A 12,570-nucleotide genomic window follows, 5' to 3' on the forward strand; every position below is an offset into this window, starting at 1 on the left:
CGCGATCAAAAATGAGAAGATAACGCATCCTTGGTTGTTAGGGCTTGACTGCGACGATGTTCGGCCGAGGAATCCAAGAGTGGCAGAAACTGTTCCCGGTGCGTGGCGATAGATATCGTAGACTGCAACAGCTATATCCTTAGAGCGTGATGGCAGATATCACAGACGCAGACGACAACACTATACCCTGATAGATCAGTTCGGATAGATGTCATGATGTCCCAAATATGTACCTTCTACGCAACCACAACTGACATATCCTGGTACATTTGCAATCTTCGTCGCCACCGGAGCATGCAATTGGATTGTTGGTCAATCACCTCCGACACGGTCCATCGTACAGAACGTCGTGTTCCGGGATCCTCCCATCCTTGAACGGCACCTGCAGCGCCACCGTTTCAACCTCACTGGGGTAAAAGGTCAAGTGTCCGGGTGATCTAAGATCGGTGTCGACGGCGATGATGAGTGGGTTGACGCCAGATACGACGAACAATGACTCTGTGGGTTCGTCATCGTCGTCATCGTCGTCGTGGCCGCCGCCTTCGACGTCCTGGTTCTGCGATGGATGTTGGTCTCGTTCGGCAGCCAGGCCCGGAAGAGCAGGAGGATATGTCTTTACGTGCGCCAAACCAGAGAGCAGCACGAAGAACCTAGAGAGGAGAACGTCACGTTGACGGGCACGCGTAAGTACATTACATCCGTTTCGGAAATTGATTCATTCTCGTTGTTCCCTTTTCCTTAAGAGGGACGGGATGAGAGTTGCAGAGACTACTGGATCCAAGGGAGGTAGGTAGGTAGGTAGGTAGGTAGGTAGGTATGTAGTAGGGACGGAGGTACTCACATGGGACTCGGTGGTCGATGCCAGCCTTCTCCTCCACGAGGCGGGAGAACAACATACGTCGCGTTGGCCGTGTCTCCCAGACTCAAGGCGCGCCCGGTCGTGGGATACGAGACGAACCAAGGAGATAGTTCCCAGCATTGTACGATGGCGTGGTAAGGCGGATCTGGTTCGTTGAGAACGGCCGAGAGACGGAGTTTCTTCTCACGCTCATGCTCCTCCCTCTCGTCCTCTCCAAGACCATGTCCATTACCACCATGTCCTGAATAATCGAGCGCACGTTGGTGTTCAGCCACTCTGGATCCGTCGCCGTTGCTCGCGGCGGCATTGACAGCCGTGGCGAGAACCGGGACGAGGAGTGATATGAGCGATATGAGTGACACGGTGCGAGGGATGGCCATTATCATGGTGGGCAACCAGATGGCTTTGGAGAACGAGCTGACCGGTGGTTGCGTATACTTCTGACGCGCCGCAGATGATAATACCTGTTATGTATGGATGAAACGAAACATCGAAGGGCCTGAAAGACTCGTGGTCTGCGTATCAAAATCGATAAAAGCCACTTCTCGTACGTACAGCACTCGGTTGAGAACGCAAGTTGCAAATACGAGTATAGAGAGACTGTTGTTGGTCTACGAGTTGGTTGGCCTCGTTCCGGCGTGACTCACAATAGCCCTACCATAGCTACGGCTTAAGGGCGATCGGTTGACAGACGACGAATCAAACGGTGCAGTAGAAACTCGTACAAGCGAAGCGTGCACTGGTATCACTTCGCCGATCCTGTCGATCACGTATAAAATAGGGCATACAGTACGACAGCAAACACCAAAACGGACCAACAACGACGTTCATGGAGTTTTGACAATGTTTATTCTCATTCTGTCTATCTCCAAAGACTGTCACCCTCATCAACCCCGGCCATAGCACCCATAGACTCATCCCCTCGTGCTTAAGCCAATCGACTGCGCCACATACATAGTACCTAGTCATGCGAGCCAGAAACCCTTGATGCATGTAGCCGCCACATAGCAAGAGCAGACCATTGTCTGCCTTGATTTTGATAATCCAGTAAACAATAACTAAAAAATGGTAAGAATGCCGTATAGATAGGCCGTCTGAAAAGAGTGTATCATCACTTCGTTGTGCTGAAGTCGCAAGTCATAAAATCATCTCGGATCGCAGATTCGGATGGAAGGAATATCGTAAATATCGTAGCAGTGTAATCATAGCAGTGTCATTGAACCGAGAGATGGACGGTTTCTCTGGGGTGAAAAAACAACCTTTGACTTCTGTAACGTGTAACCGCAAGAGGTTGCCCCTTTGTATATTCTCACTAACGCCAAAAGATTCCGTGGCGCCGGTGCCGCGAATCGGAAGAACTGTGTACAAGGAGGAAATTTTGCGTAGAACAAGAGCCTTCGGGACTATACAGTTTATTTGTGAAACATGTCGGTAAGAACTTTGATTAGGTTGCGTCTTTGTGGTGAGGGAGGAGGAGTGTGAAAATAACTTCCGCGGCCGGGGACCGTCAAGGCCCGAGGACGAGCAACCGACATAGGCCCTACGATCTCGCTATCACCCATCTCGGGGAATTTGCCGCTCTTGTCGTTAATGATGGGAAGAACCACCTTGCTGGCAGGGGTCTCCAGGGCCACGCTTGATGCACTAGATTCCTGCATCTCAGAATCGCCGTCACTGAGACGAGCAAAGATGGGGGCGAGCGCAGTTCTCATAAGATCGTGCTGTCGCCTCCAGACTTCATCAATAGATGCCCACTTTTCCTCGGTTAGTCTGAAGACCTTTGACGTCGAGCCGTAATGTTCGGCAGTACGTGCAACGTGCTTGGCATAATTCGTTCGAGCATGATCCCAATTGTTGCGATACTCCGTATAAGAGTCCAGATCAATACTCTCCGGCATGTATGGTTCTGGATAAATATTGAAATTGGCATGGCCAAGTCGGATCAACCACGGGTCAGGGTCAGAAAGTTGCAGAAGCGGGACGTCTGGAATGATGCCACCCCCCATTGTACTCGCGCGAGAACGGTTGTGCATGGATACAATTGACGGTCTAGTAGATAATGGCGGGGATGGTAAACTCGACTGGTTCATATCCATTGAAGTGCGACAACTCATGATGGAAGACGCGGGTGCGATGGAGGGGGACTGCAGTGGAGACTGGATTGGCTCTTCCTTTTTGCACATCTCGAGCAGAATTGGTGGTAACAAAGGCGTGGTAGCTAGGCGCTGCTCCTCTTCAACTTCATCATGCTTATGCTCAACGGAAATTGGTTCGGCGGGTATCTCGAGTGAGCTTTGACTAGTAAGTGCTGTGCCCGGAGAGGCAGGAAAGAGGCTCTCATGCTTGGAGATTGCACTTGATGCCGGAGTGAGAAGTTGCGACGAGTTGAGAGAGCCGGAACGAGAAGCTGGGTTGTTTGGATGTGTGATGATCGACAGCCGCGGTTCGGCCGCCGACCTGTTCCTCCAGCGTCTTTTCATAGATCCCAGTTTGCTGCTCAAGCGATTTGGGTTGGTGCTGGGAGGGGGGGCAGGTTGTTCCAGTGATCGGCGTCGTTTGGGGGACTGGGGAGCCTCAGAAGCTGAAGACCATTCGTTGTTTCCTCTCAAGGTCCATTCGAGGTGTACAGGAGAGCTTGGTGGAGAAGGCCCAGTATGGAGATCTGAAAATGCTTTTTCATAGTCTGCGAAGTCATACATTCTGCTGTCGTTGACCAGAGTGTAACCTTCAAACTCGTCTTTTTCATGAGGCTCCTCTGTCACATCTTCCAACCTATTGAGTCCTGCATACATGTCGAGCGATTCTTGAGGGATCGGCGAGGATGTGATCGATGAAGTCGAGCCAGAAGACGAATGCCCTTTGGAGAACGTGGACGCGGTAGGCGAGGAGAGATTAACTGAAGAGGTGGCAGATCGAACAACGGCTGGCGCAGTCGCATCCGTAAGATATAGTCTTGTATCGTCCATTCTCGTTGTTCGAGCAAGATCGTCTTGTATTATTCTCACAATTTCAAGTTGAGCGAGTGTCCGGGGTGTGAATCAACCCCAAGTGAATGCAAAAATCGAAGGAGACTGAGGGGGTCAGCCCAGATCGGTCACAGGCGGACAGCAGCGCGCATGATGGCTAGTGACATTCCTGGAAACTGATGGTGGTGAATGGTGTTTGCGGGTTCTGTACGTGTTCTTGGAGCCCAAGCTGTGTGGACATCGACAGGCCAACAGCTGGTCCTGGATTGTGCGGTCTCTAGCTGAGGCCAGTCAGGGAAGAAACTGGGACTAGGTCAGTGTTCCATCAGTCGAGCGCCATGTGTACAATTAAGAGAGGGAGATGAGAGAGTGACGAGAGAGTAATAGACTAGTTCTAGCCAGATAGAAAAGAAACTGGCAAGGTGCGAGAGCAGATGGCGTTGATGGGGTGTGAGTGGCTCAGAAGTGAAAACTTGTGTGCCGTGGAGCTGGTTGAGCATGCTCCGCCCAGGGACAACTTTTTAGTGCCACTGGGCCCCCCGGGTAGCCCAATAGTGCCTAGAGCAATAGAGGCTAGCCAGCCACCCCAAGCCTACCCGTAGTTTCTCTAGCGCCAAATGTTGCACCAGTTGCTTCTGCCCTGCCAGTCTCTCCCCCCAGCATCCCTGTGTCTCTCCTCCCCACCGAAGTGGCTTCTGTCCACCTCCACTGCTCTTCCGCCCTGTCGACCTCGCTCTCGCCTACCAACAAAACCTCTCGGTGCTCCGGTGCTACCCTGGGCTATTCTACCGTACTCGTCGTACCATCGCCTCCTACCAGCCGTTAAACTCGCTAGTCCAGAAGCGCCACTCTGTTTCTTCTCCTTCTCGCTGTCGTCCGACTTGCCTGCTCCTCGAATGGCCGCTGGATTGTTGGTGGATACACATGGTCTTTAACTCAAAGAGCAAACACTATCTTTGGCCATCTGGTCTCAAACCAGCAGGTTCTGACGAGGGAAAGATAGCTGGCTACTCTTGCGACATGTCTGGCATCTGTGAGAGCCACTTCCTGGGATGCAAAGGGGAGGGCTCATTATGACCCAGGTGGCTTGAAGGTCTTACCTCTGACGCTGTTGATCCATGTCTAGTGGCTCTCATGACTGCAGGCATGACGGCGCACACGAGGGAGCAAAGCCGTGCCGTCTGTACAATTCCGCAGCTCAAGGAGCACGTCCTCTCTATCCCGGCGGCTTACTGCATGTGTACTATTATGCGCTTCCATTACTCTCTGCTCCTTTGCCTCTTATTTGCGACGGACCCATCGACCTCGTGGCGTGTTCCACTGCATGGGAAAAACCTAACGGTACATATTTGCAATCCGGAGTTGCTATAGCTCAAAGCGCCAACTAAGAGCGAACCAAACGTCGTGGCACGACGCTTGTGCATCTTCCGTGCCGCTTTGATGCTTCCGTCCGGCTCTCCAATACTAGCTTGAATGCAAGGAACACAAGCGAACCTGTCAGGTTTCTGCAGGAACGGTATCAGATATACTCATGGCGGGTTCCAACCGATCCTACATTTTTTGGCCTGCCCGACGCTATTTCTTGCCTACCGCCTCGGTTAGGTCTGTCCAAACGCCTGGATGAGAACATCATCGGTCTCTCTGGAGCTTGAGCGTGAAAGTTTTACAGGACAACCTTATAGGCCACTATCGCGATGCTCTAATGACTATCTCTGATGTGCCTTCGGTCTGGCATCGTCAACACCACCGCGCGAACAAACATTTCCCCGCAGACACAGGACAGTTGACTACCTGTCACTTTCCCGGTCAATGCTTCTGCTCGTTACATGCACTATTCGCGGTATGGATTCGGTAGAAAAGAATCCCAGACGGCCGGGGTTGATCGTTGGCGCCGGCTGTATAACGTCACTGTTACCGGCGATCTGCACGGTTGTGTGCCGTTTGAGGTCCTTGACGTTTGCTTGTCTACTCGATTTCCTATGTACTTTATTTCCCAGTGAGAAGTTGGGCGCCGGAGTCTTTCACGGCTTTTCCAAGCTCGCCTCCCCTTGCTAGGAGAATGTTCGTGCAAGCAGCGCGACATCCCTTCCAAGGTGCGTGGCCAGGCTCGATAAGCCACGAGTTTTGTTCTTATCATGGTCACCACCCATTGTCGGACCGTTGACAGCATCGATAAGACCGCCACAATCGATAGCTGTCAAATCGGAAAGCCTAAAGCTCTCGGCCCAATCGGCACTTCTCAGTCGGTTGTCCCCAACATGCTATAACTGGAGAAAACATGCCATAGTGCTCATTTCGCGAAGAAAGTACTATATGGGCGACCGCAGCATCGCCGGCAATAGAAGCGAGAAGTGCTGCGCTGTGCATATATTGCTTTCGCATGCCACAACAGCCAAATTGCAGTTTCCGGAATCGTGAACGTCACTCTCAATTGTCGAAATCCTGGTGGTATCTACACACGCTCACTTGTTGAAGCATGCCTCGACGTAGGGACAGTGTGAAAAAGGTCGCTTGTACAACAAGCTCTCGAGCGACCACAATGGCGTCGGCAAAGCCACTCCAGCCACTCCATGCTTGCCTCCAGTCTAGATCATCGATGACAACAACGGGGTTGAACCATTTCGCTCTCAGTGCAGCGACGCTAATAATCGACATACTTTCTCCCGAGGGTGCAATAAAATGCGCGAATCTTCGCGAGTTTGACCAGCCTACGCATATTTTGATACCTAATAGTAGAACTGGTAATTCGTTGGCTCGGTGTTTTCTAGCACAGCACTGGTTGACATTGGTACATTGATACAAAAATTATTTATGGTGGCCGCCGGGAAGGTCTTGGGCTTTCCCGCGGAGGGAGATCAACTTTTGCTCGTTTTGTCGTGTGCTTAAGAGCATTTCTCATCTCAGGGTCTTGCGTGCATTGACCAGGACAGAGCTCCTTAGCGGCCCTGTGCGGCCATATGGTTGACGACGGAACCCGACCGCGTGGTTTTCGATGGGCGCACGTACCGCCAGACCATCACTGCGCCCCCGGGATGAATCGAGAGTTTCCATTGATGGATCCTGGACCCCTAACTCACTTACCTAGTCGTACGAGAGCGAGTACGAGAACGAGCAGAATTAGAGTATTTTGAATTATGCTCTTTTTTTTCTTTTTTCTTAAAACGCAATATCCGAAAAATATGATGGAATCTTACTAGATCAGCCCGATAATATTGAACCCGAGCTCAAAAATCGGTTTGCTTTATGGTGGCTGGGACCACGGATTGCTTTTCTTTCGGGACATAGATACCTCGTATATAGAGAAGCACTTGCCCTGCTACTAGCGAAAAACAAATTATTGCATTATTGAACCAACCGGTGGGCGGGTTTTCCTCGTATAGCCCAACAAATAGTCGGCAGGTTTATCTACCGAGTACGAGCTGTCAAGCAGGACAGCACCGAAAAGGGTTCGAGCACAACGTACCTTAGAAGGTACCTGACTGTGCATCCAGGACCTACCAGGCCGAGTGCGTACCGATCGATGTCTAGGTACCTAAAGGTCCCTGGACCAGGTATCAAAGAACCGAGGAGGCGGTCGCTGCGTTGTCGATTCATCGCTGTCCCCTGCGTAGCGTCCTCGGTCCGTCTCCGTGGGTATTATCGGCGGAAGTCTATCTCTTCTTGTCTCTCCAGGTCAGAAGGTGAAAACCGGTGAGCATCTGATGAGAGTCTGATGGTGACTCGGGATGCACAACTTTGACTACCTTACCTACCTACCTACATGCCCTAGGCGGGCGTGAGGAACGTACTATCAGTACCCCCGTCGATAGCGAGTGGACGGTCCAGGCGTGGTGCGCAGCCATCGGCGGGCATTCGTCGTGTGCTCGTGCAATGCCTACTCCGGGAACTATCTACTTCATGTGCACGCGAGTCATGGAGTCATGTAGTAACAGGCATCGAGAACTGGAGAAGAGTCGCGAGCGCCAAAGTCCATTGTAGAGGACAGAGGAGTTCCTGTTGGATAAGGCAGGTAGAGAAGCTGTAGCCGGGTACCCAAGGTAGGTACCCAGGTCGGTGCAGCATATTTTACCTACCTACGTAGGGCCATTCTACAGAGTACTCTGTGTTAACCGACATCAGTCGCCCGTCCCACTTTCCACATCAACTTTGCACACGTACCACGTCGAGACGGTGGCTGGTGGATGAAGAGAGGAAAGGTAGCGGCGCTAGATTCATATCGATTGATTCGCCGTCCAACTGCGAGCACGCATACTTGCAAACTGCACGATGGGTCTCGGCCTTGTGGTGAATTTAAGGGAGTGTTCCGAGGCAGATTAGGGCTCCAGCGTGCACGGACTATGGGGAATGCGCGGCCCTTATGGATTGGTACATAGAGTACGCTGATGGTCGATGCATCGTCAAGAGAGTGAAGACCCAGGCGGATCGCTTGTTGGTGATGGTGATGGCAGTGCTGGCAGTCGCCAGGTTGGTCGAGGATGTGGGAAAAGGCGCACAGTGAAGGTGCAGGGTAGTTCGGCTGGCAGTGTGGTCCTCGGTGAAGCCATGCGGCGCAAGAAAGAGCATGAAACCTAGATGCCGTCGAGAGCTAGTTGTCGCACTTTGTGAGGTGCAAGCCAGGCTATTGCTATTGCTATTCTCAGCCATTGGTTTGTACCGCTCTTTATCGGATGTGATCGTAGTGCCACGGCTAGCCTTTGTGCAGCATCACCCAACTGCTAAGAGTCTCTTCTAACATTGAAAGAGAATGTTCTGTTGTGTAGCTCCTGTGGTGTGAAGGGTGTGATCATGAATAGCGAGTGGGGGTGTCGAGGAAGGCGACAGAGTTAAAGGAGCTCGAGGTTGCATCATGTCGAGTATTTTGATACCCAGTATCGTGACCAGACCTTCTTCTGCTCTTCGGTGCCTTTGAACTGTTGGGTTGAGGTCAGCACTTGAACATTTATTTGGGACGCGAATAGCATTCGCTTCACGTGCCTCGAAATCAACCTTGTAAATCTCCTCAAACCCTTCCTTCAATGTAGGCTCTTGGAATCTCTGCACAAACGATTTGAATGCAACCCCAGGAAGCATGTCGCGCTTTTCGGGATTCATCTGATAATAGGACAATGATCATTAGCCTTCGGTAAAACATCAAGACAGCCAAAAACAGATGGAGAGACACGGGATGAAGTAAGAAGCGCTTTATGCATCTCAGGAGTAACAATATACATACGGTATCTGGATTCAATGCTCTCACGGCAGCGTTGTGCTCGGCTAGTCGAGTTGAAGCTGTGAAGCGAACACAACGGATAGGGACGTTGTATTCGCGTGCGAGATTTACCCAGTACCTTCGAGTCTCGACATTGGCGTTGGTGTTATCTGTCATTTGTACGCAAGGTTAGCAGAAATCTACCATGCTAGAAAGAGCATTGAGCAGGCGGTCTGATCCCTCGCATGCACCTCGAGTAACACATGGGTGGGGGCATGAAACCCCTGCCACCGCAGTCTCTGGGCGACGTAACACAAGACATGTGCACGTACACATGACAGACCGGGAACGGACGCGGGGAAATAGGACATGATGCAGGCCTGATATTGTGCAGCATATGACATGATCGGGGAGCGAGGGAGCAACAAGATTTAGGCCTGGTCCATCTGCCAAGGGTGACACCACCGGTAGAGAGGTTGGATGCGATAGCAATGTCGACCAAGACCAGGCAGCTTTTCTCGATCAAACAACGGTTGTACATACCCACAGCCACTGACATCCCTGCATCTAACAGGTCTCTTGCTTTCCTTATGCACTTGTCACGCTAGATGAAAAATGTGTCTCAGCCTGAAACCAGTCTCTAGATGACAAGGGGTTGTGGCATCTGTGCGCTGAAGGTTCACACATGGGGAACCAGCTGCACAGGTAAGCCAGAACATACCGTCTTGAGGATGTCTTGGTTGACCCTTTCGAATCCTAGTGGTTGCAGCACGTCCCAGTAGAAGGTGCTCTTTCCAGCTCCGGGGGAGCCGCAGAGGATGACCAATTCTTGAGGGCCGCTCTTGGTGAAGGGCGCGGTCACAGCATCCTTCTTCGTCTCATTGGCAGAGGAAACGGTATCAAGGAGCTTGGTTGGCTCAAAAACGTGTTCATACTCTTCAGTCGACTCATCCAAAAAGAACTCTTCAGGAGTCATGAATTTGATGCCAATATTTGCTGCAAGGTCCCTTCACATAGATGTAAGTTAGCTACGAGTGTTTGTGTTCTCATGCTGCGGCCGACGTACCTGTCTGAGGTAGCATGGTCCTTTCGACGCTTGTCGGTCTTTTCACGTCCAGCAGCATCGCCGATATAGAATGAGCTTCCCATATCAACTGCGCCCTCCGCCAACAGATCGTAGTCCTCGAGCATTGCCTGCCACATCCCTACCCTTGGCTTTCGGTAATGATCTTGATCTGTCGCAGCATAGATGCTGATGGGAAAGTCGAGCTGTTGAAAAATTGATCCAACCTGCTGTTTGAGGTTATTGAGACTAGCAGTGTCTTTCTGAAGAGATTTGGAGTTGTTTTTGAGGCTAATGTTCCCTTGGTTGCTGATAACCACCACGAGATAGCCTTCATCATGGAGCTGCCTCAAGCGTCCGGGCACCGATGAATCCCACCATTTCCAACTAGTAGCCGAACGAGCCCATTTACTTCCTGTATTCGGAACTATTATTGTGTCGTCTAGGTCGAAGGCCGCAACCTTGACAGGGAGTGTCCTCGTCTGTGGCGGCACATTTGGTAGATCATAGCGACCGACAATCAAACTGTTGTTGACAGTCCGCCAAATCAACTTCTCTGGTTCTTTTTGAGAGGTTGGCTTGAAGAAGCTTGCCACAGCCTTGTCTGGGACACGTCAGTAGTTTGAAATGAAAGTCTCGAGTCTTCATACTGGTCGTGGTTGACTCGACCTTGCGTTTGATTGGCGGAGGCGATATCGAACCGTTTGTGGGAGGAGCTGATCGTTTCATTGCGACGAACCTTGGGCGATACGCCCCAAGCCGGCGAAGATCACAGTGGTGGTACAACGTGGGATGAAAGCGCGGTGAGCGCAGCCAGAAACGTAAAGCCAGGGTCAAAAACGGCTCGTTACCTGGTGATGAGGTCTGCTCGTCAGCATGAGAGGTCAACAAGTCAAAGTTTAAGTGGTCGCCTAAAGCGATAACAATCTGGGGTTGAACGCGCTTTACGCGTGTCGAGATCTTGACCGGACAATCACGTGAAGTAATGAGTCAGCAAACTTGGAAGCGCCTTGAAGAAGTCTATCTACGCCCTGTAACGGGCACACGAGTATCCAAGGCCAATCTATCACCTGGAGTCAAGTCTACTGCCTGTTTCAATGCTTCTTTGTGTGCCAGTAACTGTCTGGTGCCCTTCTCTTTGAGTTCAGGGGCGTTACCATCAACCACTTCAACCGTTGTCTGCATAATATACCCACCAGACTGATCAAGATCTTTGAGCTTGGAAATATCCGAGAGAAAGGTTGTGTCGTTCATAGCACTCTCTGCAACAGCTTGAGGAAGCAGGACTACTTTGTGAACAGAAAGAGTAGTGTCTTGATCGTAGAAGTTCCAGCCCACTACCAAATATCGAGAGACGTAGCTTAGAACGAAGTCAGCATGAAACATTCATCACGAGAGCGGGTACATACTCATAGCCAAAGGCATTCAAAAACTGGACAAAATCTCCGTCTTCTAATGGTACCTTGTGAATTAGCCTGGTACTAACCGCCTGCTTGCCGGCTTCCGGGGTGTCCTTGAACTCGAATGTCCATTTGATTTTCGTTTGGCTGACGGAGGGATCACCACTCCCATTAGTTGTCATGGTCACGTCGCCATCGAGCTGATTCTTGGTATCGCCCAAAGCTACTTCACCAACCAATTGAACATAGTACAGGCTCCCATTGAGCATCGCTCTGATCTTCTGAACCTCTGGTTGCATAATGCCTTGTGATCCACCGGCCGAAGGGATATTATCCAGCCCCGGTGGTGAACGAGCTTTGAAGATCAAGTGGACCTCCACAACTTTCTGTGGCTGCATGCGTGTATAGCCAGCTAGCTGTTGGAGGACTTGGTGATGAGCATCTTTGCTGACCTGACCATAGAGGGCGAATTCATGCATGATGCCGTACTTTCGGCCGAGATTCGATACTTGGTTTGTGGCAGGTGGCTCATCGGCGATCTCAAGTGTGTCGGACAGTCTGGATCCGGGTCGGCAACGCAGAGTCGGTGACAAGACTTGTCGTGTGAGTGACAGGCTGCATCATCCGTGTGGTGTGAAGGCGACGAGGCCTGGGTACGGGGTGTTCCCTCGCGGGAGGGATCCGTGGAGGAGCGATGTCGAAGGTCATACACAGATTCTAGAATTTTAGGCCAAAAGAACGTTGCTTGTCAGGCGTAATGCGGCATTCGTCTTATCAGTCACACCACCAAGCCGCAATCTAGTTTTGATACTGTGTATCTGACACGCTTGATGCAATGGCGGAAGAAAATTGGGTATCGACCGACGGTTCTAGATACCGCAAGTGGAAAAATGTCGAAAAGTGTGGATGTCGCAATATAAGAAACCGTATGTACATCCGTATCGCCGAAGTCCGGAGTGCCATTTAATTCGCCCACAAGGTGCTTTGCTTGCGCATTTCAGCACGCCTGTCCCGCTAACCCAGCGCGCCTACGCTTGGTACCTCACAACTTGTATTCTCCCGTCCGAGTCCTCAGTGAATTGCTTCTTCAGGAA

At 51.2% G+C, this 12,570-nt stretch overlaps 4 protein-coding genes across 4 annotated transcripts; all 4 read right to left on the bottom strand.

The window, feature by feature from the left end:
* Window positions 1–316: 316 nt before the first annotated feature.
* On the bottom strand, window positions 317–1,239 carry PV08_08456 (uncharacterized protein; the record flags this gene model as incomplete). The annotated part of the gene is made up of 2 exons (XM_016382782.1): window positions 317–650; window positions 842–1,239. 2 exons carry the CDS (start codon window positions 1,237–1,239, stop codon window positions 317–319), a joined length of 732 nt encoding a protein of 243 aa, XP_016233485.1.
* A 1,032-nt stretch (window positions 1,240–2,271) lies between these two features.
* Window positions 2,272–3,825, bottom strand: PV08_08457 (uncharacterized protein; the record flags this gene model as incomplete). The annotated part of the gene is made up of 1 exon (XM_016382783.1): window positions 2,272–3,825. One exon carries the CDS (start codon window positions 3,823–3,825, stop codon window positions 2,272–2,274), a length of 1,554 nt encoding a protein of 517 aa, XP_016233486.1.
* Window positions 3,826–8,553: 4,728 nt separating this feature from the next.
* PV08_08458 (polynucleotide kinase 3'-phosphatase) lies at window positions 8,554–10,805 on the bottom strand (the record flags this gene model as incomplete). Its single annotated transcript, XM_016382784.1, has 6 exons — window positions 8,554–8,916; window positions 9,038–9,183; window positions 9,557–9,617; window positions 9,735–10,020; window positions 10,080–10,680; window positions 10,727–10,805. 6 exons carry the CDS (start codon window positions 10,803–10,805, stop codon window positions 8,554–8,556), a joined length of 1,536 nt encoding a protein of 511 aa, XP_016233487.1.
* Window positions 10,806–11,096: 291 nt separating this feature from the next.
* PV08_08459 (uncharacterized protein) lies at window positions 11,097–11,955 on the bottom strand (the record flags this gene model as incomplete). The annotated part of the gene is made up of 2 exons (XM_016382785.1): window positions 11,097–11,436; window positions 11,486–11,955. The coding sequence occupies 2 exons, from the start codon at window positions 11,953–11,955 to the stop codon at window positions 11,097–11,099; spliced, it is 810 nt and encodes a 269-aa protein (XP_016233488.1).
* Between the last annotated feature and the right edge of the window lie 615 nt (window positions 11,956–12,570).

Source organism: Exophiala spinifera (genome assembly GCF_000836115.1).
Source record: "Exophiala spinifera strain CBS 89968 unplaced genomic scaffold supercont1.6, whole genome shotgun sequence".
Taxonomy (NCBI): domain Eukaryota; kingdom Fungi; phylum Ascomycota; class Eurotiomycetes; order Chaetothyriales; family Herpotrichiellaceae; genus Exophiala; species Exophiala spinifera.